The following is a 26,599-nucleotide window of genomic DNA, read 5'->3' on the forward strand; positions in this document are numbered from 1 at the left end:
ACAGAACCCACCCCTTAACGCGCAACTCCTGGGGCGCGAAAAAACAAACCCCCAGGAGCCGGTCAGGAGAGGGTGGAAACCAAAAAAACAAAACAAAACACAAGACTAGAACAGAGGACACCCGAGAGGAGACTGAACAGAAAACGGGGACTGGACATTACTGGGCAAAGGGACCGGAACGAAAACAGTAATGGGGACAGAAACAAACACGGTGACGGGGACTGGAACAGAAAAACCACGAGTGACAGAGACTGGAACATAGACAGAGACGGGAACCATGACAGGCAGAGACAGGGGTACGAGAAACATAGATGGGTACCCAGGGCTGGAAAAAGTCTGTGGGGGCAGCCTGGGTACACCACAAGGGGCAAAGTCAGGGGGCCTCGGAGCAGGCCTGGAAAGGCGGGGCCTGGGAGTGGGCGTGGCGGCGGGAGCCACGGGCACAGGAGTAGGTGCGTTTACCGCCGGTCCGCCGGTGAAGTCCGGCGCGGGAAGCGCTGGTCCGCCGGTGAAGTCCGGCGCGGAGAGCGCTGGTCCGCCGGTGAAGTCCGGCGCGGGGAGCGCTGGTCCGCCGGTGAAGTCCGGCGCGGGGAGCGCTGGTCCGCCGGTGAAGTCCGGCGCGGGGAGCGCTGGTCCGCCGGTGAAGTCCGGCGCGGGGAGCGCTGGGTCGCCGGTGAAGTCCGGCGCGGAGAGCGCTGGTCCGCCGGTGAAGTCCGGCTCGGAGAGCGCTGGGTCGCCGCCGAAGTCCGGCTCGGAGTGCGCTGGGTCGCCGGTGAAATCCGGCTCGGAGGGCGCTGGGTCGCCGGTGAAATCCGGCTCGGAGGGCGCTGGGTCGCCGGTGAAGTCCGGCTCGGAGGGCGCTGGGTCGCCGGTCAGGAACCAGGGCGGACAAAGGCATGCGGGAGGCAGGACTGCCCCTGGAGGCAACGGCAGACGGGCTGGTGTAGGGAGGTAATCTCCCTCCTCCTCCTCCGAGCTGGACGCAGGTGTGAGGAAGTCTACATAATCCCAGAAATAAGACTCCTCACAACCTGCGTCCCTGCCAACACGGTGCGCCCCCCCAAAAAGTGCTCCCTCCTTGAGAGGGTCCTCCTCAGGCGAGCGGGAGCGCTGAGAATGCCGCTGCCGTCTTTTCCTCCTCCGGCGCCGGCTAGCTGAGGAGTTAAGAGAGGGCTGCTCCTCCAGCACGCCGCGAGAAAGGGAGGAGCGGCGGATCGCCAATCTGGATCCCAGGTAGACGCCACTCGCTGCATCCATTGTTTGGTCGGTTCTTCTGTCAGGGTGCGTGAAGGAGGGACGAGGAGAGCGGATGCAAATGCGAGTGTATTTATTATACAGATAACAAAAGACAAAAATAAACAAATAAACGGAAACTAAACTGAAAACAAGAAACATGAGACACAGAGACGCAACCACAACAGGCTAACAAAGCACAAGAACCGACACGAGGGAAAGGGAGCACGGACTATAAATAGTGTAACACACACGGGAAACAGAGAACACCTGGGGCTAAGGGGCGGAGTTACAAATGATACACAGGTGAGGGCAAGAAACACTGAGGAGCACGGATCACGTGGGAGACACACTCACAGGCACAAGCAGAGACAGGCACAGAAAAAGGTAAATAAACACAGAAACACGAGAACAGACAGGGACCACGTGACACTGGGGTCAAATGAACCCCAAACACCACCGATGTATACAAAATGTGTACAGGACATTGAAAAACATACTATCTCTTTAATTTTATGTTTACCCAGTTGTCCCCAATAAATTATGAAAAGTCACCAAATATGAAGTAAATAAAATGATATTAACTGCTTATTTAAAGGTGATAAACATGGAATGGGGTCAAACTGCCCCTAAACATAATAGGAGGGTTAATCATGGATGTGGTTAATTTTGGGCATAATGTGAAATAAACCAATCAGCATGTCTCTTACTCATCATTACCTTTAAATCGGGCGGATTGCTATTTTAACCTCACAGCTACCTGGACGTGTCCAACAAACGCTTCTCAGCAGAGAAGGTACTTGAAGTGGCAGCTGTCCATTACTTTGTAACAAAATTAGTTTATTGGCATAGTTATAAAAGATACGTATCTGAAATTTGACAATTTAATGATATTTTATTATTTGTGAAAATTACCAACATTAAAAAGATGATAATATTTAAATGATATTTGAAGCCCTATTTTAGTGATCTATGGACAAGATGTGAACCATGCACCGTGCAGCTTGATTTAAGGCGTGTCACTGTGTCTTTGTTATCGTAACGACAGGAAAAGTACATCTCTTGCGGCTTGAAACTCGCAAAAGACATATAGTAATTATTTTACTTAATTTTGAGTGTGATTATTTTTGGGTGTAACGTGAAACAAACCAATCACAGTGTCACTTTAAAAGCTCATCATTCCCTTTAAGAGTAGATCAGGTGAGCTCTGACTTTGGTGGATTGCTATTGTAACGGTGCAGCTACCTGGACGTGTCCAACAAACTCTTCTCAGCAGAGGAAACTGAGCTGCTGGTTGACGCTGTGAAGGAGCTCCAGCAGCTCATTTACGGGAACAGCAATGTTATTTTATTTACTATTCTGTTTATTGTTGATGTAAAAGTTGGGTTTGTGCTGCTGTTCATGCTCAACACCAGTAAACAGCAGCAACAGAGAGTAAACATACCATAAACAAGAAGCACATATGGTTGTGAACAGGTGTGACCAATATTAACTAACCAACTAACCAATCGTTTCTCTCTGTCTCTTATTATTCCAGAGCTGACGTTCGCCTGGGTCTTTAACGAGTACCCGTACTTCGTCCAGCAGGACAGCAGACGCTTTGTCTCTCAGGAGACGGGGAACCTGTACATCGCTAAAGTGGAGCCGTCAGACGTGGGCAATTACACCTGTGTGGTGAACAACAGCATCACCAAGGACAAAGTGCTGAGTTCTCCCACCCCTCTGGTGCTGAGGAACGACGGTAAGGAACCCGTCGTCTTTAAACCGCGTCGTCTTTAAACCACATCGTCTTTTATCCTGGATGACCTACTCTAAACGGGATAGAATCTGCGTTTTGAAGGGAGATGCCTTTTTAAGAAAGGTCTCGTTTTTCAAAGGCTGTTTGAGAGATGCTTTCGCTAAATGCCAGGCCTTTGAAGGCTGAACTGTTGCCTTTTAAGAAGGATAACCTGTAGCCTTGACTGTGGCACGGAGAGGCCGCATTTCCATTTGAGATGGATCCTGGTTTTATCGAGTGAAAGCTTTAAATTTTTCATGAAACTTTTCTGTATTTTTTTTAATGGCGGATTTCTTAGAGCTCCAGACTTGGGCGGTTTCTTTGTGATCGTCCTCTTGTTGTTGGTTTGTCTGTCTGCAGGAGGATAAAGTGCATATGGCGTAAATCATTGATGAGAAACCTGGTGTGTTGTGTGTTTTTTTGTGTGTTGGGATGTTTGCTCATCACAGGGGCGATGGGAGAGTACGAGCCCAAAATAGAAGTTCATTTTCCAGAAACCGTTCCTGCCGCTAAAGGATCCTCTGTAAAACTGGAATGCTTCGCCTTGGGGAAGTGAGTCAAGCATGTGCATGACTATCTGTATGTGTGTATAAGTGTGTTTGAGTGTGTGTCATCTTCCAGTAATGCTTCATACACTGGCCTAGACATCACACACATGAAAGTCAAGCCCATTCCTTAAGGTACCCTCTTAAAAATGGGTTAAAAATTGGTTAACACTAGTAATTAAGGTCAAACAAACCTAAAAAACAGAACAAACAGCATACAAGAAATACAATGCATACAAAATACACAAAAGGCTCAACAAGGAACACTGAAACAAAGGGGCTTATATACACGGGGACGGTGAGGAACACCTGGGACCAGTAACGAGGAGGCGGGGTTAAAACAAGACACAGTCAGGACAATAACACAGGGCTATGTGCTTGAAGAGCACATGGGGAGGAAAACAAGGAACAAAAAAGGAAACACACAAGACATACAAGGTGTGACAGGTACAGTATTTTTAAGTGTGTATAAGTGTGTATAAGTGTGTCATCTTCCAGTAATGTTGGAAATCTGGAGTTTACACACTGGCCTAGACATCACACAGTTTTATTTCTTTTTGATGCACTGCTGTGGGAGACATGAAAGTCGAGCTGATTCCTTAAGGTACCCTCTTAAAAATGCGATTAGCCATCTGCAACGCTGATTTTTTTCTCTTTTTTCATGCAGAAAGCTCTTTACCGTAATAGTCTGCTTTTCACCGGGCAATAACCCAAAAAGATTGACCTCTTAGACTCTTAAACAGTGTGGAAAAAACGCAGCAAATGCATCTTATAAGAGGCCAAGGAGGAAAGGCCTCATTTAGCGTGGTACAAAAGAGGCAGAGATTATAGTCTTCCACAAGACCAAGCAGCAATATCACACCAGACTCCAGTGTGAATCAGATACATTCACACTAGAACCTCCTAATGCTGGCACATCCATCAAAAGAATCGACAGTGTAATAGATCTGCGACTGCCGCACTGTTCCCTGTGCTATAATGTGAGATTTTTTTACCCTTTCTCTGCGATTTCTGCAGACCTTTCTGTGAAATTAACCAGCAGAAAGAGATTAGAAACTCACAGGGTTGAAGAAAGTGCATGTACTGTACGTATTCTAGGAACTGTGTATAGGCATTCTAGGAAGTTTGTTTTCTAGAAGTCAGTACATGAGTTCTAGAAACATGTAGGGTTCATACTTTTAAGAGAAGAGCATGTGTTTCTAAAAAAAATATATAAGAGAGCACTTTAATTTCTGAATCAGTTTCTCTGATTTTGCTATTTATAGGTTTATGTTTGAGTAACAAAAAAGATGCAGAGCTTTCAGACCTCAAATAATGCAAAGAAAACAGGTTCATATTCATAAAGTTTTAAGAGTTCAGAAATCACAGTTTTCTTGGCATCATGTTCTCCTCCACCAGTCTTACACACTGCTTTTGGATAACTTTATGCTGCTTTACTCCTGGTGTAAAAATTCAAGCAGTTCAGTTTGGTGGTTTGATGGTTTGTGATCATCCATCTTCCTCTTGATTATATTCCAGAGGTTTTTAATTTGGTAAAATCAAAGAAACTCATCATTTTAAGTGGCCTCTTATTTTTTTCCAGAGCTGTAGGTTTTAGAACCACATGGTCTTTCAAAAAATGCCTGGAGTCGTGTTGGGAGGAAATTGCTGTTTTAATGTAATTATAATGGGATAATCAAGATTGTACATCACTTTTACTTATAGAAGCTGCCAAAGTGAATCTCAGTAGAACAATAGAACCCCCCCTTTTTCTTTTATTATTATTAGATAGAAAGGAAACATAAGCTTGTGCATCACTTTAAAGCCCTGTTGGGTTCTAGAAAGTACATCATTTCTAAGATATGATCAGTAAGATGCACAATCGTTTTAAATGCACTTTAATTCTCAAAGCTACTGAGTTTTAAAAGCCAGTGCATGTAGAAATTACATAGCATTTAGGAGCAAGTGCATTGTAGAAGCATAAAAGCACAATAAAGTCAAGAAACACAATGCTTATCGAATCTCATACACATTTGTTCTAGGAAGTTAATTGTAAGGTTCTAGATGCTCTTGGGTTTTCAGTAGTTACTAATCTCTTCTCTCCCTCGCAGTCCAGTTCCCAGGATCAGCTGGAGGAGAACCAGTGATGTTCCGTTTCCCAGCAAAGTGAAGCTAAAAAACTCTAACGCTATCCTGGAGATCCCTCGCTTCCAGCAGGAGGATACAGGAACGTACGAGTGCGTGGCGGAGAACAGCCGAGGGAAGAACGCGGCTCGAGGACGACTTTCATTCCACGGTAATGCTTTCCTCTAAACCGCTGCAGCGCCCCACAGTCTGGCATCTGGTTTTATAGCCCTGTCAATATTAAGAGTTTAATATCATGAATGCTTTTTGTTTTATACAGGATGTAGGGATGTAGAAATACACTGTAAAAAAAAAAATCCTATTTTTACAGAAAATAACTCTAAATGTTTACACTATTTATCCCTTTTCTTTTACTGCAGTCTAATTCTGTCAAATTACAGACATTTTCTGTTAATTACAAGCCCCTGTTCTAATTTTACATATTATGACATTAATGAGAGATTACGGTTAAAACTCTTATTTTTAGGGCTATATTGCTATATTATTTTTATGGTATTTTTCCATGTTCTTAAGTTATATAGATATGTATGTAAAATTACTTATTATTATATGTAATTATATGTCTGTGTTATTATTTAAAGGTTTATTTCTTTCCCAACATCTCAGTGTTTTTCTTCATAATTGTAAGGTTTATTTATTTATTTCTTTTTTATTCATTGTTAAAAAAAAATACAGAAAATAACCATAGAAATAAAACGTTTTTTTCTTTCTTTTATGTAAAAGAAAATATACCTAAAAAAAACAACTGTCTGTGGGGCGTGGCTATGTTAATTAGATGTTCAGTTTAGAGGGCTCACCATGATGTAGTTTCATAGCAGTTTTATCCACCTGGCTGGGTTTTAGACTGTGCTAATATGAGTGGTTTCACTCTCTGAGCACTTTTTATTGCTTTAAATGAGCAGAGAGCCTGTTAATAAAGAAATTCTGAAAAGATCATACAGTTTGTCACTGAATGTCACTGAATGAGTCAAATACACATTAATTTGTGAATCATAAAGCTCACAACTTGAAAGACAATAAAGTTAGTTAAAAAAAAGGTAAAATAACATTTTTTTCCCTGCAGAACATTGATTGAAATCACTTTATTGAAGAAATTGAATTGTAAATATGCTCTGAAAAACTGTAAAATACTGGTGTATGTATGTGAAACCTTTAATGAAAATGCATGTGGATCTACTGGTTTTGCACTTCATATGAATGAAAGTATTTTACTTTAATTTTAGGGTTTTTGTTTGGCAGCCGCTGCTGCCAGTAATTTGACCGTTTTTTTACGGTTTTATTTTTTACAGTGTAGAGCTTGAATTAATAGAACAGAAATTCCTCCGCATTAGTTGATTACCTGCTGAAATTAGTGAGATTTGCATATTTATTACTGTTAATTTTAATGTTTTTTACTTTAAACATGTTTGTTTACTGAAACAAATGACATGGGGCTTTACATTTCTTAATCAGAACTTCTGATTGTCTGCTTTTACTCTACAGTAGCTTACAAAAAGTATTCATACCCCTTGAACATGTTAGGAAGGCTGTAAAAGAGTTTAGACTGGGAAGTTAAAAAAAAAACACTAAAAAGTAAACTAAAATTGAAATCAATTATTAAATCAGATGAGCTAAAATAAAGAACTTCATGTAAGAGCATTAGAAAAAAACATGCAAACAATATAATATTTAAGTAAGAAGAAATAAAATGTAAAGCAATAAAATAAAGATATAAAATATGAACACAAATCAAGAAAAAAGACGACTGAAAAATTAAAACACCATGACAGAAGAAAGTAAGTGATGGAAATAAAATAAAAGTTAAAACTGAAAACAGAATTAATAAAAGGATGAAGTAAATTGAATAAAAAGGCAGAAAGGGAATAAAATAATTTTGCCACCTCCACAAATGATTTTGAAAGAATTAGTAAAAAAATAGACACTTCAGTTTCTGAATCAGTTTCTCTGATTTTACTATTTATAGGTTTATGTTTGAGTAAAATGAACATTGTTGTTTTATTCTATAAACTACAGACAACATTTCTCCCAAATTACAAATAAAAATATTCTCATTTAGAGCATTTATTTACAGAAAATGAGAAATGACTGAAATAACAAAAAAGATGTAGAACTTTCAGACCTCAAATAATGCAAAGAAAACATGTTTATTCAATACCTTTATACACGAGTTTTCAGGTACTACTGAGGAATAAAAGCCCAAAACTTTCTCTTTACTCTCCTGTTATAAAGAGTTTGAATCCTCCTGAGCTCGGCTTGTTTTGACACCCGTCTCTTCAGGTTATGAAGCACAGGTCTGAGATCTGTGAGAGGAAACCTGGCTCTGCTGTTTGAGTTATAACTCAGAGTGACGTCACGTCAAAACAAGCGAATCAGAGAGAGAGAGTCTGTGGTCAGAAGGTCCTGAAACGTCTCCGGACTCGGCGCTGTCAGGACCAAATCATCCCTGATGATTCAGATACAGCATAAAACTCCACCCACTTTCAGTTTGTGAAGGATAACCCACCTAAAAATATTATATTTATATTTAATTTAAATAAATTATCTACTATACATATATTTTAAAACATATGAAACTTCTAGCATATACTGTATTTGTTAAATAATTAAATATCTAAAACCAACATACTTTTTATGCATGCTTACTTAAAATAGAGCATACAGCTCTGAAAAAAAATGTTTCTCTGATTTTGCTGTTTATAGGTTTATGTTTGAGTAAAATGAACATTGTTGTTTTATTCTATAAACTACAGACAACATTTCTCCCAAATTCCAAATAAAAATATTCTCATTTAGAGCATTTATTTACAGAAAATGAGAAATGACTGAAATAACAAAAAAAGATGCAGAACTTTCAGACCTCAAATAATGCAAAGAAAACAAGTTCATATTCATAAAGTTTAATAAGCTGTGTTATAACATATGTTAAAATAGTGTGTATATATATATGTGCTTAATAATTTAGTACTGCAACGAACGTCTTTACTTAGCACTTTACTTAGTGTGCAAAGACCTGTTATAATACATTATGATTGACTATAACTAATATAATATTCAAGACAAGAATAATTTATGAGTGGTTAAAAATATATTTATAGGATTATTGAGGGTGCGTTTATAAGTTGGAAGCTTTTTTAGTCATTCATAATTCTGCAAGCTGGTATTGATGTATAACATGTTATAAACACAGCTTTTAATGCTGTATTATAATCACATTTCATGATGCATAATAAACATGGCTATGATGAATTATACATTTTTATAAATATGTATAGCCATGTTTATAATGCCTTAAGAATGCATTATGATGTGTTATGAGTATGTTTATAGAAATTCATAGAAAGTGTCACCGCTTTTTCTATACTGAAATTCCCACAGGTGCCTAAAACATTTACACAATACTGTATATTATAAAATTTTGTGTGGAAAAACTTTGGTGACACTTCCTATAAACTTACAGCCTATAGTACTTACAGCGACATTCATAACACATTATAAACTACATTATAAGGGTTTATAAAGAAAGGGTGTATAATGCCTTATAATATATAATGTATATAAGAACATTATACAATGTAGTGTTGTAACAAAATATACAAAAGCGGTTTTATAGTGCGTTACAACACTACATTGTACAATGTTCTTATGAACAGGTATTATAAGGCATTGTAAGCCCTTTCTTTATAAACCCTTATACTTGTAGTTTACAATGTTATGAATGTCACTGTAAGTACTAATGAGTTACTATACAGGCATTATATGGTATTATGCATGTCATATAATCGATAATGAATTCATTTATAATGCATTATGAATACAATGTTCTTATGAACAGATATTATAAGGCATTGTAAGCCCTTTCTTTATAAACCCTTATACTTGTAGTTTATAGTGTGGTATGAATGTCGCTGTAAGTACTAATGAGTTACTATACAGGCATCATATGGTATTATGCATGTCATATAATGCATTATGAATGCATTTATAATGCATTATGAATACAGGGTTCATAGGAAGTGTTATCAAAACTTTGCTGTAACTGTATTTTTACAGAAACTCCAGCATCCTGATTTGTCTTTTCTCAACTAGTTCACTTCCTATAGCAGCTTGGTTTCATGAGGGAATCTCTCTTGTCTTATTTGGGTTCTTCATAATAGGAGATTATTTTTGAAATGCAATTAAACCACAGCATTAATTGAACTCACACTCGGTACACAGGCGTCGGGGGGAGTCTGGCGGATAATAAGGCTGAGGAACGAGGTCAGAGGATTTATTTGTGCTCGGTGAGAGAGAGAGAGAGAGAGAGAGAGAGAGAGAGAGAGAGAGAGAGAGAGAGAGAGAGACTTTAGACGGATAGAATCGTCACTTTCTCCGGGGGAGGAGGTCTTTTCACAAGTCCGTTTCACGGCCGTTTGTCCTTCTATGAAAAGAACAGGACTTTATTTGTTTTATTATTAGTATTATTATTATTCCAGTCCCACCCTACTGCGCTTTATCCACACGGAACAGAGAAAGAACTGCATTGTGGGAGAAGAAAGGAACCACCTGGGTGAAGAAGTCCTTGTTTCTGGTGAAGAGGCTTTTATGTAGACGATGCATTTCTCAGCCAGACTCACTGAATCACTAGTTATTAATAGTTTTCTGCTTTTCTTTGGAATTAATGATGTGAAGAGAGGAAAAGGCTTATTATTAGGGGTCAGAAAATGGAAATTAGTTCATGCATTTCTTTGCTGGATCAAATTTAATTTACAGTCTAGTTTAAGGACCTTCTGCACAAACCTAAATGTAACTAAATCACACCATCCTGTTATTTAATATTCTGATCCCCATTTTATTTAAAGATACTGTACTGTTCTAACACTGGGGATACACAATATATACTTCAAAATTGCTGATTTAATAATACATATTTAATAATAACTTACATCAGGTAGATATTAATCTATTTACAATAAATTTTCTGATATCAATTTTCTTTATTCAATATTTAAGCAGCACTTTTAAAACCTGAGGATTTCTGATTTGAATTGAATTAAACTTTAATTATGATTATTAACTTTATTAACCTTATTCCTGATTTTATACAGTGGTAGAGATATTTACAGGGCCATAATAATGAATAATGTCTTAAAATATTTATTTTCATAAAAAGTAAAAATTTAACGAAGACAAATTTGGAGATTTTTTTTTTATTGAGACAGTACTACAAAACAGTAGTATTACAAATCTGATTTTACTATGTTTGTAAGTGGAACAATATATATATATATATGATTCATTATGATTTGAAAAATGAGATAAGCTCCTTTTTTACACTTTTCATTGTTTGCCACCAAAACAAACAGAAACCAATTGGAAGTTCTGTTTCTAATTGTAAAACAATGATATATTGTAGCAGTCATACAAAATCCATATATAGTATTTCTATATCTCTTTTGTTGTTTTCCACTTTTTGAAGTGGCAGCTGTTCATTACTTTGTAACAAAATTTGTTTATTGGCATCATTATAAAGATAAGTATCTGAAATTTGACAATTTATTGTTATTTTATTATTTGTGAAAATTACCAACCCTACAAAGATGATATTTGAATATTTAAAGCTGTACATTATAGGCCCTATTTTAGTGATCTTTATGCAAGCTGACCGTGCACTGTGCAGCTCGATTTAGGGCATGTCATGTCATGTCATGTACACAAACCTTGAGCTGCTCAAAATAACTGTATTTATTTCTCTCCTCAGCTAAACCTCACTGGCTGCAGACCATGACGGACACCGCCTTGTCCATCGAGGAGAATCTGTTCTGGGAGTGTAAAGCCAGTGGGAAGCCCAAGCCCTCCTACAGCTGGCTGAAGAATGGAGAACCGCTCATGCCTGAGGTACAGTAAACCAAAAAAAACAGATTCTGGATCAGTGTATTCAGCAGCTGGCTGGAGAATAGAGGAGTTCTCATGACTGGAGCTAAAAGATCAATAAATATTGTTTTCAGAAATAAATCAACTGTAATTAAACAAAATACAGTCAAAAACATCCATCAAAACAACAAATGTAACTTTTAGGAATTGAGTTCAGACCCAACACAGATCATTTAATGCAGTTATAATATGTGTACTCTTATAAAATATGATTTTTTTTAGCATTTTATTCACAGTTGAATAAACCAAAAATGTAACCTTCAGGTTTTTATAAAGGTTAAATCAACAATGAATTATGTTTTGATTTTGACAACACTGATCCTTACTTCTTAAAACTTCTTTAACGTTTAATAAACTATAATCTCTCTTTCTCTCAATTTCTTTCTCAATGTCTCAATAGTATCTCTTTCTTAATCTCTCAATCTCTCTCATTCTCTTTTTCAATCTTTTTTTCTTATTCTCTCTCTTTCTCAATCTCTCTCTCTCTCTATCAATCTTTTTTCCTAATCTCTCTTTTAATCTCTCTCAAACTTTAAATCTCTCTGTAAATCTCTGTCTCAATCTCTGGATCTCTTTCTTAATGTCTTTCTCTCTCTCTCTCAATCTCTCTCTATCTCAATCTCTTTCTCAATCTCTTTCTTAATCTCTCTCTCTCTCAATATCTCTATCAATCTCTTTCTCAATCTCTTTCTTAATCTCTCTCTCTCAATATCTCTATCAATCTCTTTCTCAATATCTTAATCTTTCTCAATTTCTCTCTTAATCTCTCAATCTCTTTCTCAATCTCTCTCTAAATCTATCTTAATCTCTCTTAATTTTTCTTTATTTCAATCTCTTTTCTCTCAGTCTCTCTCTTAATATCTCTCTCTCTCTCTCTCTCTTAATCTCTCTCTCTCTCTCGCTCTCTCTTTCTCTCTCTCTCTCTCTCTGTTTTACCCGTACCCTCTGCAGCGTTTGTCAGCGTTGGGTTCATTGTGCTGATATTCGTTTTTGAGAGCAGCTGATTGGTGTAAAGCTTGGCCGTGTCGTTAGCTCCGCCCCTCAGCTCGGCGGTTTTTGACCTGTCTCTCCGGTGTTTCCGGCCGGTCGCTCGCGGTTGGTGAATTGTGTTTTAGTGGCTGTAGTTATTGTCAGCGCTGCTGTTCTGTCTGCTGAAGCTGAGGGTCAGCGTTTTTATCCCCCCCCCACATATAACACCCCTCCCCCAGAACCCCCTCCGGCTCTGGGGTGAAGATCCATAAAACCGTATGACAGTAACTAAAAAGCATTTTTATAAACCTCTATATCACTGTTCTCCCAACACAGCTCATCCCACCAGCTGCTTTCTGTGCTGGAGGCATGCTACGTCTTATTGTACAGAATATATAGTAGTAGTGTTGCTGATTCTTATAAATAAAAAACAAATATTCTGTGTTAGTATTATTTACTGTGAAGCTTTGCAGTTTACATGCATGTGCTAAATATTCTGCACTTCATTTATTTTTTACATTTTTTTCATTTTTCACATATGCATCAGTTTTGCTACATTATATATTTAATCATCATTGCTTTATGCAAAGTTTGAATTTTGTTAAGTTACTGTTAAGGAGGGAAATCTCTTTCAGAAGAGGCACATTACTGGCTGTATCCATCATACATTTTTTTTTTTTTTAGATTTTATAGCCATATCAGCCACCCATAATCTGTGCCCACAAATGTATATTTACTGCCTGGCCAAAGAAAAAGTCACCACCTGTAATTAACTAAGCAAATAGATAAGATCCTCCCATTGGATAATAATTGCTGCATTGGTGATTAATATGTTAATATGTTCCTCTGTTTCGGAGTTTCCTGAGTTTTCTCAATTTTTCTCAATATGTTTCTCAATCTGTTTCTCAGTCTGTTTCTCAGTCTGTTTCTCAATCTTATTCTCTATCTGTTTCTCAATCTTTCTCAATCTATTTCTCAATCTGTTTCTCAATCTTGCTTAATCTGTTTCTCAATCTTTCTTAATCTGTTTCTCAATCTTTCTTTTTTAATCTGTTTCTCAATTTTTCTTAATCTGTTTCTCAATCTTTCTTAATCTGGTTGTTAATCTTTCTTAATCTGTTTCTCAATCTGTTTCTCAATCTTTCTTAATCTGTTTCTCAATCTTTCTTAATCTGTTTCTCAATCTTTCTTATTTTTTATCTTTTTTTTAATCTTTCTTAATCTGTTTCTCAATCTTTCTTTTTTTAATCTGTTTCTCAGTTTTTCTTAATCTGTTTCTCAATCTTTCTTTTTTTAATCTGTTTCTCAGTTTTTCTTAATTTGTTTCTCAATCTTTCTCAATCTATTTCTCAATCTGTTTCTTAATATTTCTCAATCTGTCTCTCTCTCTCTTTGTTTTTTTCTGGGACACACTATGTATTAGTCGTTGTAGCTACTAAAAGATTAGGACTAAAACTAAACCAAAATCTGTAGAAAACAAAAAATCTGTAGAAATGAACACTGTATGGTAGTTATTGAAAAAGGCATCAACAGAATATTATCAGAGTGTCCTCCTCAGTCTTTATATATGTTTATATATATGTGTGTATATATGTGTTCTTCTCAGGGTCGGGTTCTGATAGAGAATGGAGCTCTCAGCATCTCCTCTCTGATCCTGTCTGATGGAGGGATGTATCAGTGCGTGGCGGAGAACAAACACGGCATCGTTTACTCCAGCGCTGAACTGATGGTTCTGGGTAAGAAACAATTCTTTCCTTTTCCACCACTGGTTACTTTATATTAATGTATATCACTTTATTTTAATTTTAATAGCAGCATCATGTTCTGGTGTATGGAGTGTGTTATTACATAAGATTTTACTTGCTTTGCAATTACACAAATGCACCACAATGTATCTCCACAAAAGTAGCAGTTATTCAGTTTCTGAATCAGTTTCTCTGATTTTGCTATTTATAGGTTTATGTTTGAGTAAAATGAACATTGTTGTTTTATCCTATAAACTACAGACAACATTTCTCCCAAATTACAAATAAAAATATTCTCATTTAGAGCATTTATTTACAGAAAATGAGAAATGACTGAAATAACAAAAAAGATGCAGAGCTTTCAGACCTCAAATAATGCAAAGAAAATACGTTCATATTCATAAAGTTTTAAGAGTTCAGAAATAATCTATATTTGGTGGAATAACCCTGGTTGGTTTTTAATCTCAGTTTTTCTCATGCATCTTTGCATCATGTTCTCCTCCACCAGTCTTACACACTGCTTTTGGATAACTTCATGCTGCTTTACTCCTGGTGTAAAAATTCAAGCAGTTCAGTTTGGTGGTTTGATGGTTTGTGATCATCCATCTTCCTCTTGATTATATTCCAGAGGTTTTATATTTGGTACAATCAAAGAAACTCATGATTTTTTTTTCATACAAATGGTATAAAAGCAACACTAGAACTCAGGAATATGTTGTTTAATAGTGAAAGTAAGAGCTTTCCCACTTGTGCAACTCAGTGAAGGGATTAGGAACAGCAATGTAGCCTGAAGAAAAACATGTATCATATAATATGTAAAATATATTCTACTTATAATAATTATTTTTATTGGTGCCTGGTTTATTTCATGTTACGCCCAAAACACACCTATGATTAATTTGGAGAATTAGTACTTGATTTTTTCAGTCTACAGTCCTGCTTTACTGCAGCTCTGCTGTTTTATACGGTTCTCTTTTTGGAGTTCATGCATGTAAATGGCGACGTATTGATCCCGGCTCTTTCCCATGCGGCCGCCCGTGTAACCAGATTCCTCCTACATGCCAGGCTGAGAAGATTACTGATACCAGACAGTGAGATCACAGCCTGAGACCTGAAAGATCCAGCTCGGCGCCGGCCTGCACCGTCCACAGAGCTGATTCTTAAAGCTATAAGCTGGGAAATTTGCCTTAAAAGCGGCTGTAAAGAAGTCGATTTTGGTTTTCAGTCTCACCTTGTGTTCTCAGCTTAATTACTCAGGAATCCCTTCACACATAAACATAATCCATATATGGTTAGAAAGGGCGGAGCTTACTCTTTCTAAAAATAGTGATCACATCCCAGTGCAGTAAAGCTAAATCTACAAGAAACCCATTGAGAGAAAAAACACCTAAAAAAGTGAAAAATCTCCTTCCCCAACCAATATTATTTACCTTTAGTGCTTCAAACATATTTATATGATGTTTCAAACCAAATAATATCAGTAAATAAAGACTCAAAAGTGTCCACAGAAAAAGTGTGAAACTACCTGCTTTACTCAAACTAAAGCTAGGTATGGTGTGCGCACTACTTTATATAGTTTTTATTTTACTTGCACATTTCTACCAAGTATTTATTTTATTTATTTAGACTAAAAAGTTTAATTTCTGTATATATATTTTTTTGTGTGTTCTGATTAAAATACTGAAAGGTATAGGCTGCTCTGAGTGTCAGGTGGTTTTTAGTATCTACATGTATCCTAGAGGTGTGATTATTGATTATCAAGAAAAATAAAATAAATCCGCCTGATGCTGTTTCTCCATGTATTTTATCAAAGTAATAATTAATAAACCATGTAATGAACTCAAATCATCAATATTCTTATGCTTTTTTAACTCATAAACACTCTAGTCTAACCATTTTTGAAAATATATATTTAGGTGTGAATATATTTAAAGTCTATACATTCAAAAATAAGTAAAAAAAAATAAAATCAGGCACTTGGTAAAATTTTGAGTAAATCATGATCAGTTCCAGGAAAATAGAACAATTCTGCTTCCTTTTACATTTTAAATGATGATATTTTTGAGCAGCCGTATGTCTTCTGGAGTAAAAGAGATCAGGGCATGTGTCTGTCTGATATAATTACTGTGTTATAAGACCTGAAAGAGGAACTGAAAACAAAAACGGAGAAAAAAAACACACTAAAACAGACTAGAATTTATCTAAAGATTAATATTTCTCTTTCTTTCACAGCTTCGCCACCGAGCTTCTCCCAGAGTCCGCTGAGGAGCATCCTGAAAGCCCGAGCTGGAACTGAGGTGACCCTGGAGTGCAGACCACAAGCCTCGCCCAGAGCCATGAGCCTGTGGAAACGAGGGAGCGAGATGCTCCAGAAGAACGAAAGGTAAATATATATATATATATAAAATATTCTCATTTAGAGCATTTATTTACAGAAAATGAGAAATGTCTGAAATAACAAAAAAGATGCAGAGCTTTCAGACCTCAAATAATACAAAGAAAACAAGTTCATATTCATAAAGTTTTAAGAGTTCAGAAATAATCAATATCTGGTGGAATAACCCTGGTTTTTAATCACAGTTTTTTTCATGCATCTTGGCATCATGTTCTCCTCCACCAGTCTTACACACTGCTTTTGGATAACTTTATGCTGCTTTACTCCTGGTGTAAAAATTCAAGCAGTTCAGTTTGGTGGTTTGATGGTTTGTGATCATCCATCTTCCTCTTGATTATATTCCAGAGGTTTTCATTTAGCTAAAATCAGTACTAATTAACGCTGAAGTGATCTATCAGATTATGAAGGAACACATAATGAATCATGTAGTAACTTAAAAACTGTGTTAAACAAACCAAAATACTTTGTGAAGAAGCATTTAGATACTCTTATCTGGGAGCTGTTTGGGAATTTGTGGTTTCTGAGGCTGGTAACTCTGATTAACTTATCCTGTACAAGAGAGGGAACTCTCGCTCTTCCTTTTCATGGGGCGGTCCTGATACATGCCAGTTTCATCATTATAAAGCTTTTGATGTTTTTTGAGGAACCTGCACTTGAGCATACTTTCAAACTTCTTACATTTATTTTTATCTTTATTTAGTTGAGTAGTTGTTGCTTCTCATAACCTGGATTAGAACATTACTCAAATATTGACTATTCACTGTATACCTGTAACTCTACCTCTTCACTACTTTACTTTAACTGATGCTCTCAAACACTTTATTAAGAGACAAGAAATTCAAGTAATTAACTCTTGATGAGTTCAGCACAGCTGTTAACTGAAAGCATGAATTCCAGGTGATTCTACCTCATAAAACTGACTGAGAAAATCCAGCAGAGATGTTCAAAACTGATCATCTAAACAAGAGGAGCTACTTTGAGGAATCTGAATTATTAAACATATTCTGGTTTGTTTAGGATTTTTTTGTTTATTAAATATTTCTTCAAGGTTTGGCTGAGTCTAGTATAAATCTACAATGCAGAAAATTATGGATAAATATAAAAAAGCTGCTGGTGGAACCAGGAGAGCATCAGAGCATTCTGATTCTGTTTATTCTAGTGTTATATGGAGTTAATTACAGGTATAGCCTCTCACAGGTCAACGACTTCACGTTTATTCTGAAGATCACATTATGTATGTAAGGAATACAATTCGACATCGTGTTTATTTGAGATAATATAATCAGACGATGAGTTAGAGATGTTTATAAACGTGTTTTGTTGGTTCTCCTGCAGGTTCTCTTTCTTCCCTAATGGAACGCTGAAGATTAGTAACGTGACGAAGCGAGACGGAGGCATTTACACCTGCATCGCCAAAAACCAGTTTGGCAGCGCGAGCACGGCGGGCCGGCTGCTGATCACCGGTGAGTGCTCACAATTATCATAATCATAACTATCATCACAATCATCACACTTTTATTACAGAGCTGAAGATTCAGACTGGAATTAAAACAGTTGCTTATAGTTTATGTTGTTGTTGTTTTATTATTATTCTTTATAATGCACGCAGGGACAGTCCTGATTTTTGAAGTGGTCTGAGACTGGTTGTTTATTTTGCATTATAATATACATATGAATACACTTTATAATACCTATTATAATACACTGTATAATACACAGTATAACAAATGTTAAAATACACACTATAATACACATTCTAATACATATTATAATAGACAATATAATACAGATTATAATACACATTTTAATCATAATAAGAATAATCATTATAACTTATGGACTATATTACGGAAACTTTATATACAGCAGCTTTCATCCGCATATGCTTCACTATTCACTATATAGCTATATACTCACTATTTGACTGTATATACTCACTATATAACTACATATTCACTATATAACTATATATATATACTCACTGTTTATCTACATACTCAATATATATCTCTATATTCACTATATAACTATATACTCACAGTTCAACTATATACTCACTATACAGCTACATACCCACTATATAACTATATATCCACTATAACAATATACTGACTGTTTAACTATATACTCACTATATAACTATATACTCACTATTTACCTATATATATATATATATATATACTCACTATTTAACTATATACTCACTATATAACTATATATGCACTATAAACTCACTATATAGCTCTATACTCACTATGAAACTATAAACATATTACTTTAACCTCACTATATAACTGTATACTAATTATGTAACTATATACTTACTATGCAACTAGATACTCACTATTAAGTCACTGTATAACTATATAGTTATATATAGCTTTATACTCACTTTATAACTACATGTTCATGACCTGTTTAATCCAGTGTAATTTAATTATCTGGACCTTTATCTTTATCTCACTGCACCCGTTCCCATCTCTCTATACACTCGCTCTATACACTCTATCTCTATACACTCTATCTCTATACACTCCACTATTAAATCACACTCACACTGATTCTATCCTCACACTATAGTGTAGAACAGCTCCTCTTAATCTTTTCACGAGCGCACACTGAGCTCTAAATAAATAAAATAAATATATAAACGCAGTGATACATTAGGAGATTAGATACAGTGTATAAACAGATCACTGCCGGCTCTGATCTCAGAGGCTTTATCTACCTGCCAGCTAAAGCTCACTTCCTGCTGCTGCTGCTGCTGCTGAAGAGCAGGTTTGTGTTGTTGTAGTAAATTTACACAGATATAAAACACTGCACCACGTTTAACATTTACTACACTTTTATAATATTATAATACCAGTGTGTGCACCAGCATCACTACTGATTCCATCTGTTCATTCTATAAAACCCTAAATGCTCTTAATACTGATTAATGCTTCTCTCTTTCAGTACTGAAAACTGTTCAATACTTTCCTTTTTATATTTTAAATATTCTAACATACTGTAGATTAGAATAAATTCATTCAGCTTCGACTTTTTATACATTTTTATTCTATAAACCACTAAAAAAAACTTTCAAATTCCACATTAAAAGATCATTTAGAGCATATATTATATACAGAAAATGAGAAATAGTCAAAATAATGAAATTATGCAGAGCATTTAGACCTTAAATAATGCAAAAGAAAATGAAATTAATATTCATTTACAAGCAACAACACTAATATTTTAAGAGTTAAAAAATCAATATTCGGTGGGATGACCCTCATTTCTAATCTTCTGAAGTCGAATAAACAGAATTATTATAGGATAATAATAATTTAAAAAAACATAAGTCAGTTTTAGGGCAAAAAGGCACAATATTCTAGAAATGACTCATAAATTAAATATATAGGTCACTTTGCAGATGGATAGATGGATGGATACATAGACAGACAGACAGACAGACAGACAGACAGACAGACAGACAGACAGACAGACAGACAGACAGACAGATAGATAGATAGATAGATAGAGACAGACAGACACACATGTACAATTACCTAACTTGTACAACTGTAATTAATCTGTAACCGTGTGTAATTCACCAGTAGTTACACTGTTATAACAGGGATTATTAATGTGTAATTACACTGTTATTAATGATATGTTTTATGAAATAAAACCGATTGTTAAACTCTATGTTCTGAGTGTAATAAATCTGCCTGTGTTTGTCTCTGTGTTCAGAACCGACCCGGATCACTCAGGCTCCCGGGAGTCTGGAGATCATCGTGGGCGAGAGCATCGTGCTTCCCTGCCAGGTAACTCTGGATCCAGCGCTGGAGGTGATCTTCACCTGGACCTTCAACGGCCAGACCATCGACTTCCTGCAGGACTCGGATCACTTCGAGAGAGTCGGCGGGGTGAGCGCATCAACTCTCGCTCTGTTACTGAATATAAAAGCAGTGTCTCGTTTAAAAAAACAGGAATCCACAACTTTACTCTAAAAAAAAAAAAATTAAGGCTTACTAGGTGGTTGCTATGGTGTTGGTAGACAATTGCTGTGGTATTGCAAGGTCATTGCTCTAGTGTTGGTAGACAGTTGCTGTGGTGTTGCAATGTAGTTGCTATGCTGTTGGTAGACGGTTGCTGTTGTGTTGCAATGTGGTTGCTGTGGTGTTGCAATGTGGTTGCTATGTTGTTGGTAGATGGGTGCTGTGGTGTTGGTAGACGGTTGCTGTGGTGTTGCAAGGTAGTTGCTATGCTGTTGGTAGACGGTTGCTTTTGTGTTGCAATGTGGTTGCTGTGGTGTTGCAATGTGGTTGCTATGTTGTTGGTAGATGGGTGCTGTGGTGTTGGTAGACAGTTGCTGTGGTGTTGCAAGGTAGTTGCTATGCTGTTGGTAGACGGTTGCTTTTGTGTTGCAATGTGGTTGCTGTGGTGTTGCAATGTGGTTTCTATGTTGTTGGTAGATGGGTGCTGTGGTGTTGATAGACGGTTGCTGTGGTGTTGCAATGTGTTTGCTATTGTGTTTGTAGACGGTTACTCTGGTGTTGTTACGTGTTTGCTATTATGTTGGTAGACCTTTGCTGTGGTGTTGCTAGGTGATTGCTATGGTGTTGGGAAATGGTTGCTGTGGTTTTGCAAGGTGGTTGCTGTAGTGTTTGTAGATGGTTGCTGTAATGTTGCAAGGTGGTTGCTACAGTGTTCGTAGACTGTTGCTGTGGTGTTGCTAGGTGATTGCTATGGTGTTGGGAAATGGTTGCTGTGGTTTTGCAAGGTGGTTGCTGTAGTGTTTGTAGATGGTTGCTGTAATGTTGCAAGGTGGTTGCTATGATGATGGTAGACGGTTGCTGTGGTGTTGCTAGGTGAGTGCTATGGTGGTGTTAGATTGTTGCTGTGGTGTTGCTAGGTGGTTGCTGTGGTGTTGCTCTCCAGGGAAAATCCCCCTCCCCCCAAAGTGGCCGTAAAAAAATAATAAAACCAGCAGTTTTTAACATTTCGACGTTAAAAGCTGTGGGAAGAATAACGTTTAAAATATGTGAAAAGGTTGCTTGGTAGTTGCTGTGGTGTTGGTGGACGGTTGCTGTGGTGTTACTAGGTGGTTGCTATGGTGTTGGTAGATGGTTGTTGTGATGTTGCAAAGTGGTTGCTATGATATTGGTAGACAGGTGCTGTGGTGTTCGTAGATGGTTGCCATGGTGTTGGTAAATGGTTGCTTTGTTGTTGCTTGGTGGTTGCTATGATGTTGGTAGACGGTTGCTGTGGTGTTGCTCTTCAGGGGAAATCCCCCTCCCTCAAAGTGGTTATGTTTCCACATTAAAAGCTGTGAATACAGTAATAATAAGAAAAAAAAATATGAATAAGATTTTGAGTAAGCCAACTTAAATATATATGTATATATTTTTTAGTATAGAAAATGTAACTTAAACTCCTCTGTATCATTTTCTGTCTGATGATTGATTTTATTACGTTAAATTATTAATCCATACATTAGATATGAATTTAGTTATTATAACTGCAACTATAAAATCGTTAATACTATCTAACGGTGATTAGTTTATATGTATATATATGTCTAATGCTTTGTTTTGAAGTAGCATTTTCTCATTTACTACCTTCTCTCTCATTCATTTTCTTTGTTTTCTTTTACTTTTTAACACAGATTTGCTTTTCTTGGTAGAAAGAATGATTGGGTTACGCCTCCTGCATCCGTGATTAGCTGCATTTAAAAGCGCACCATTTGTGTCTTAATGTGTTTCTCTTATTTTTTATGCTTGGTTTCCCAACCTATTTATTCAGCCAATATGAGGTTATTAGGACTGTAATTGCTTAAAAACTGCAAACTGGAGATCAAAACAAACATTGCGCTCTGGGCTTTTTGTAGCTCGTGTTTTGGTCGAGCTGTATGACTTCTGCTGCTGCTATTGATACCAAACATTACCAAGCTAAACAACTTTAAAGTTAATATTTTTTCTGTTTGTTTATTTGCTTTTTTCTTTGCTGTGTCCAGGAATTCAAATTAAGAGTGCCAAAACTGCACTCGTAACTTTACAAATCCTCTTATTATGCATGAAAAAAACTGTGATTAAAAACCAGGATTATTCCACCAAATATTGATTATTTCTGAACTCTTAAAACTTTATAAATATGAACTTGTTTTCTTTGCATTATTTGAGGTCTGAAAGCTCTGCATCTTTTTTGTTATTTCAGCCATTTCTCATTTTCTGTAAATAAATGCTCTAAATGAGAATATTTTTATTTGTAATTTGGGAGAAATGTTGTCTGTAGTTTATAGAATAAAACAACAATGTTCATTTTACTCAAACATAAACCTATAAATAGCAAAATCAGAGAAACTGATTCAGCTGAGTAGCAGCTAAATGGGTGGGACAATTGGCCGAGCTTAATTGCCAAGATAGCAATGAACGTCTGATGAGACTACCACGCCTATTACTGTAGATACTGTATATCTAGAAGCACAATTGAACCATTACACTGTTAGCCTGCAGTTGTTGATAAATTAAGTGTGTTATCCAGTATTCACTTAGTGTGCTTGGAGTTTACTTGATTATCCTCTGCTTGTAAGGTAGGCTGGCTTTAAGATACTTTTAGCTTAATTCTGTTAGAACTGTTTTTGTAATCTTGGGCTTGTTGGGACTTGTTGATTTGGGTAGCTGATTCAGGTGTGGTTTCTGGCTAGTTAAGGTGTGAATTAGAGAGGTGTGGCTAACAGCCTGCAGTTGTTGATAAATTAAGTGTGTTATCCGCTACAGACAGTTTGTGCAAGGACTCTTTGACTCTTTGATCAGCAAATTTTAGTCTTTCAATTTCAAATCAAACAGTAAAACTTAAGATTTGACAATGTGCTTCCAAATTCCTACTCTCATCTCCTGCAAAACCCGTAGACACCGGCATCAGGGCAGAAACCGCAATCCTAGCAACCTGTTGTACCCACCTAGTTCATTAAGTTCTCAGGTGTTGGTGCATGGGGGACTCTGGAATTGCCATTCTGCAGTTCTGAAGGCCGACTTCATCACAGCTTTTGCCTCTGCTCAATCTCTGGACTTTCTGGCTCTGACTGAGACTTGGATCACTCCAGAAAACTCTGCAACTCCAGCGGCCCTGTCATCTGCTTTTGCCTTCTCCCACTCTCCACGGCCAACCGGCAGGGGTGGTGGAACTGGCCTGCTTCTGTCTCGTAAGTGGTCCTTCACTGTACTCTCTTTTCTGCATCTTGACATCTCTTCTTTTGAATTTCATGCTGTCACTATCTTTTTTCCTGTTAAACTCCATATCATTGTTCTCTATCGTCCTCCTGGCCCACTGGGCAACTTCATTGATGAACTGGACACTCTCCTGAGTGGGTTACCGGTTGAATCCTCACTTATCCTCCTTGGTGACTTCAACCTCCCCTCAGAGAAACTACAGTCATCCTGTCTTCTTCCACTTCTGTCTTCTTTTTCTCTCTCCCTCAATCTGTCTGCTCCAACTCACAGAGCAGGAAACACTCTAGACCTTGTCTTTAGCAGACCTGCTCCAGCTCTGGATCTAACTGTGACTCCTCTAGATTTCTCTGACCATCACTTCCTATCCTTGACTCTCTCTCTTCCTGCTCTTCCTACAAACATTACCTCTTCAACTTCCACTACTCATCGCAATCTTCGTGCTATATCTCCCTCCTCTCTTGCCTCAACTATCTTGACCACTCTTCCGAATCCTGACTCCTTCTCTTCCCTCCCTCTGGAAACAGCTACCAACACCTTCCTCTCATCTATCACCTCTTCCATCAACACTCTCTCTCCTCTTACTTCAAGGCCAGCAAAATCCTCTCCAGCCACCCCATGGCTGTCGGATGTTCTACGCAACAACCGTAGAGAGCTAAGGCTAGCCGAGAGGAAGTGGAAAAAATCTCAACAATACTCAGACCTTTGCTCTTACCAATCTCTCCTATCCCGATTTTCAACAGAGGTAACTGCTGCAAAATCCTCTTTCTACAAAAGGAAACTGGAAGAATCAGCATCTGACCCTCGCAAACTCTTCACCATCTTCTCATCTCTTCTAAACCCTCCCACTCCTCAACCTCCCACAACCCTCTCCCCGGATGATTTTGTCAACTCCTTTGAGGAGAAAGTAGCAAATATCCGCCAATCCTTTCCCCCTGCCTCTACCCTTCCCACCAAGCTCTATCTTCCACATTCTACCTCTCTGTCTCAATTCTCTCTGTTTCCACAGATGAAATCCTTCATCTTCTACATTCTAACAATCCAACCACTTGCCCACTTGACCCTTTACCATCTTCCCTCTTTCAGACAATTGCTCCTGACCTCCTTCCGTTCATCACTCACATCATTAACACCTCTCTATCATCTGGTCATGTTCCATCAACTTTTAAGACTGCCAGAGTGGTTCCTATCTTGAAGAAACCAACTCTAGACAGCTTGGACGTTGGCAACTACAGGCCAGTTTCTCTCCTCTCTTTCCTTTCCAAAGTCCTTGAGCGTGCTGTCTACAACCAACTTTCTCTCTTTCTCACTCAGAACAATCTTCAGGATCCAAACCAGTCTGGCTTCAAACCTGCACATTCTACTGAAACTGCCCTCATTGCAGTTACAGAGAAGCTTCATGCAGCAAAAGCTACTAACCTGTCATCTGTTCTGATTCTGCTTGATCTCTCTGCTGCTTTCGACACGGTCAACCACAGCATTCTCCTTTCCATCCTCACCAGCCTTGGAATCACTGGCTCTGCATGGCAGTGGTTTGCATCGTACCTAGAGGACCATTCCTACCAGGTAACTTGGCAAGGGGCAACATCTGCTCCATGCAGACTCTCCACTGGGGTTCCACAAGGCTCGGTGCTTGGTCCTCTTCTTTTCTCACTCTATACTCGCTCTCTGGGTGAAATAATATCTTCTCATGGATTCTCATACCACTGCTATGCTGATGACACCCAACTAATCCTTTCATTTCCTCCTTCCGACACTCAGGTTTCATCCCGCATCTCAGCATGTCTCAATGATGTCTCGATGTGGATGAGTTCTCATCACCTAAAACTCAACCCCAGCAAGACTGACCTTCTGTTCATCCCAGGAACTACAAGCCCTCACAACAATCTCTCCATCTCTTTCGAGAACTCACTGGTCACTCCATCGGCAGAAGCAAGAAGCCTCGGTGTAGTAATGGATGACCAGTTATCGTTCTCAAGCCATATTGCAAATCTGACTTGGTCATGCAGATTTCTCCTGTACAACATCCGAAGAATTCGACCGTTTCTGTCTCAGGATGCCACTCAGGTGCTTGTGCAGTTTCTTGTCATCTCAAGACTTGACTACTGCAACTCTCTACTGGCTGGTCTTCCACTGAGAGCCACCAAACCACTACAGTTAATTCAGAACGCGGCAGCACGACTCGTCTTCAATCTTCCGAAGTTCAGTCATGTGACTCCTTTGCTGCGTTCCCTCCACTGGCTTCCTGTTGCCGCCCGCATCCGATTCAAAACCCTGACGCTGGCCTACAAGGCAAAAAACGGACCAGCTCCTTCATACCTGATGGCGATGGTCAAAGCCAGATCTGCACCAAGAGCTCTTAGAGCTTCCAGTACGGCTCGGCTCGAACCTCCATCACTCAAAACACACAGAAAACAGACATCCAGACTCTTCTCTGTGCTGGCACCAAGGTGGTGGAATGAACTTCCACTGGATGTCAGAACAGCAGAGTCACTCACGGTCTTCAAACGTCGACTGAAGACACATCTTTTCAAAAAGTTCCTAAACTAATAATAAAAAAAATAAATAAAATAAAATAAAAAAAAGGTTCCTAGGGTTCTTAACATGATTAAGCTCTATGTATCTCTTGATCCTAGTCTACAAACTAGCTTTGGATATCTTAAGTAACTTTGAAGCACTGTTGTAAATCG

The 26,599-nt window shown here is 37.8% G+C and overlaps 1 protein-coding gene across 1 annotated transcript in view; it reads left to right on the forward strand.

The window, feature by feature from the left end:
* The window catches only part of cntn3b (contactin 3b), a 178,600-nt gene that overhangs the window by 96,759 nt on the left and 55,242 nt on the right, over positions 1–26,599 (forward strand). Inside the window, exons 6-13 of the mRNA XM_022662736.2 lie at positions 2,771–2,974; positions 3,460–3,562; positions 5,646–5,830; positions 11,417–11,553; positions 14,165–14,294; positions 16,536–16,686; positions 18,034–18,161; positions 20,431–20,606. Coding sequence (XP_022518457.2) covers positions 2,771–2,974; positions 3,460–3,562; positions 5,646–5,830; positions 11,417–11,553; positions 14,165–14,294; positions 16,536–16,686; positions 18,034–18,161; positions 20,431–20,606 — 1,214 coding nt within the window. The remainder of the gene's footprint in view (positions 1–2,770; positions 2,975–3,459; positions 3,563–5,645; positions 5,831–11,416; positions 11,554–14,164; positions 14,295–16,535; positions 16,687–18,033; positions 18,162–20,430; positions 20,607–26,599) is intronic.

This window comes from Astyanax mexicanus, chromosome 5, assembly GCF_023375975.1.
Source record: "Astyanax mexicanus isolate ESR-SI-001 chromosome 5, AstMex3_surface, whole genome shotgun sequence".
NCBI lineage: Eukaryota > Metazoa > Chordata > Actinopteri > Characiformes > Acestrorhamphidae > Astyanax > Astyanax mexicanus.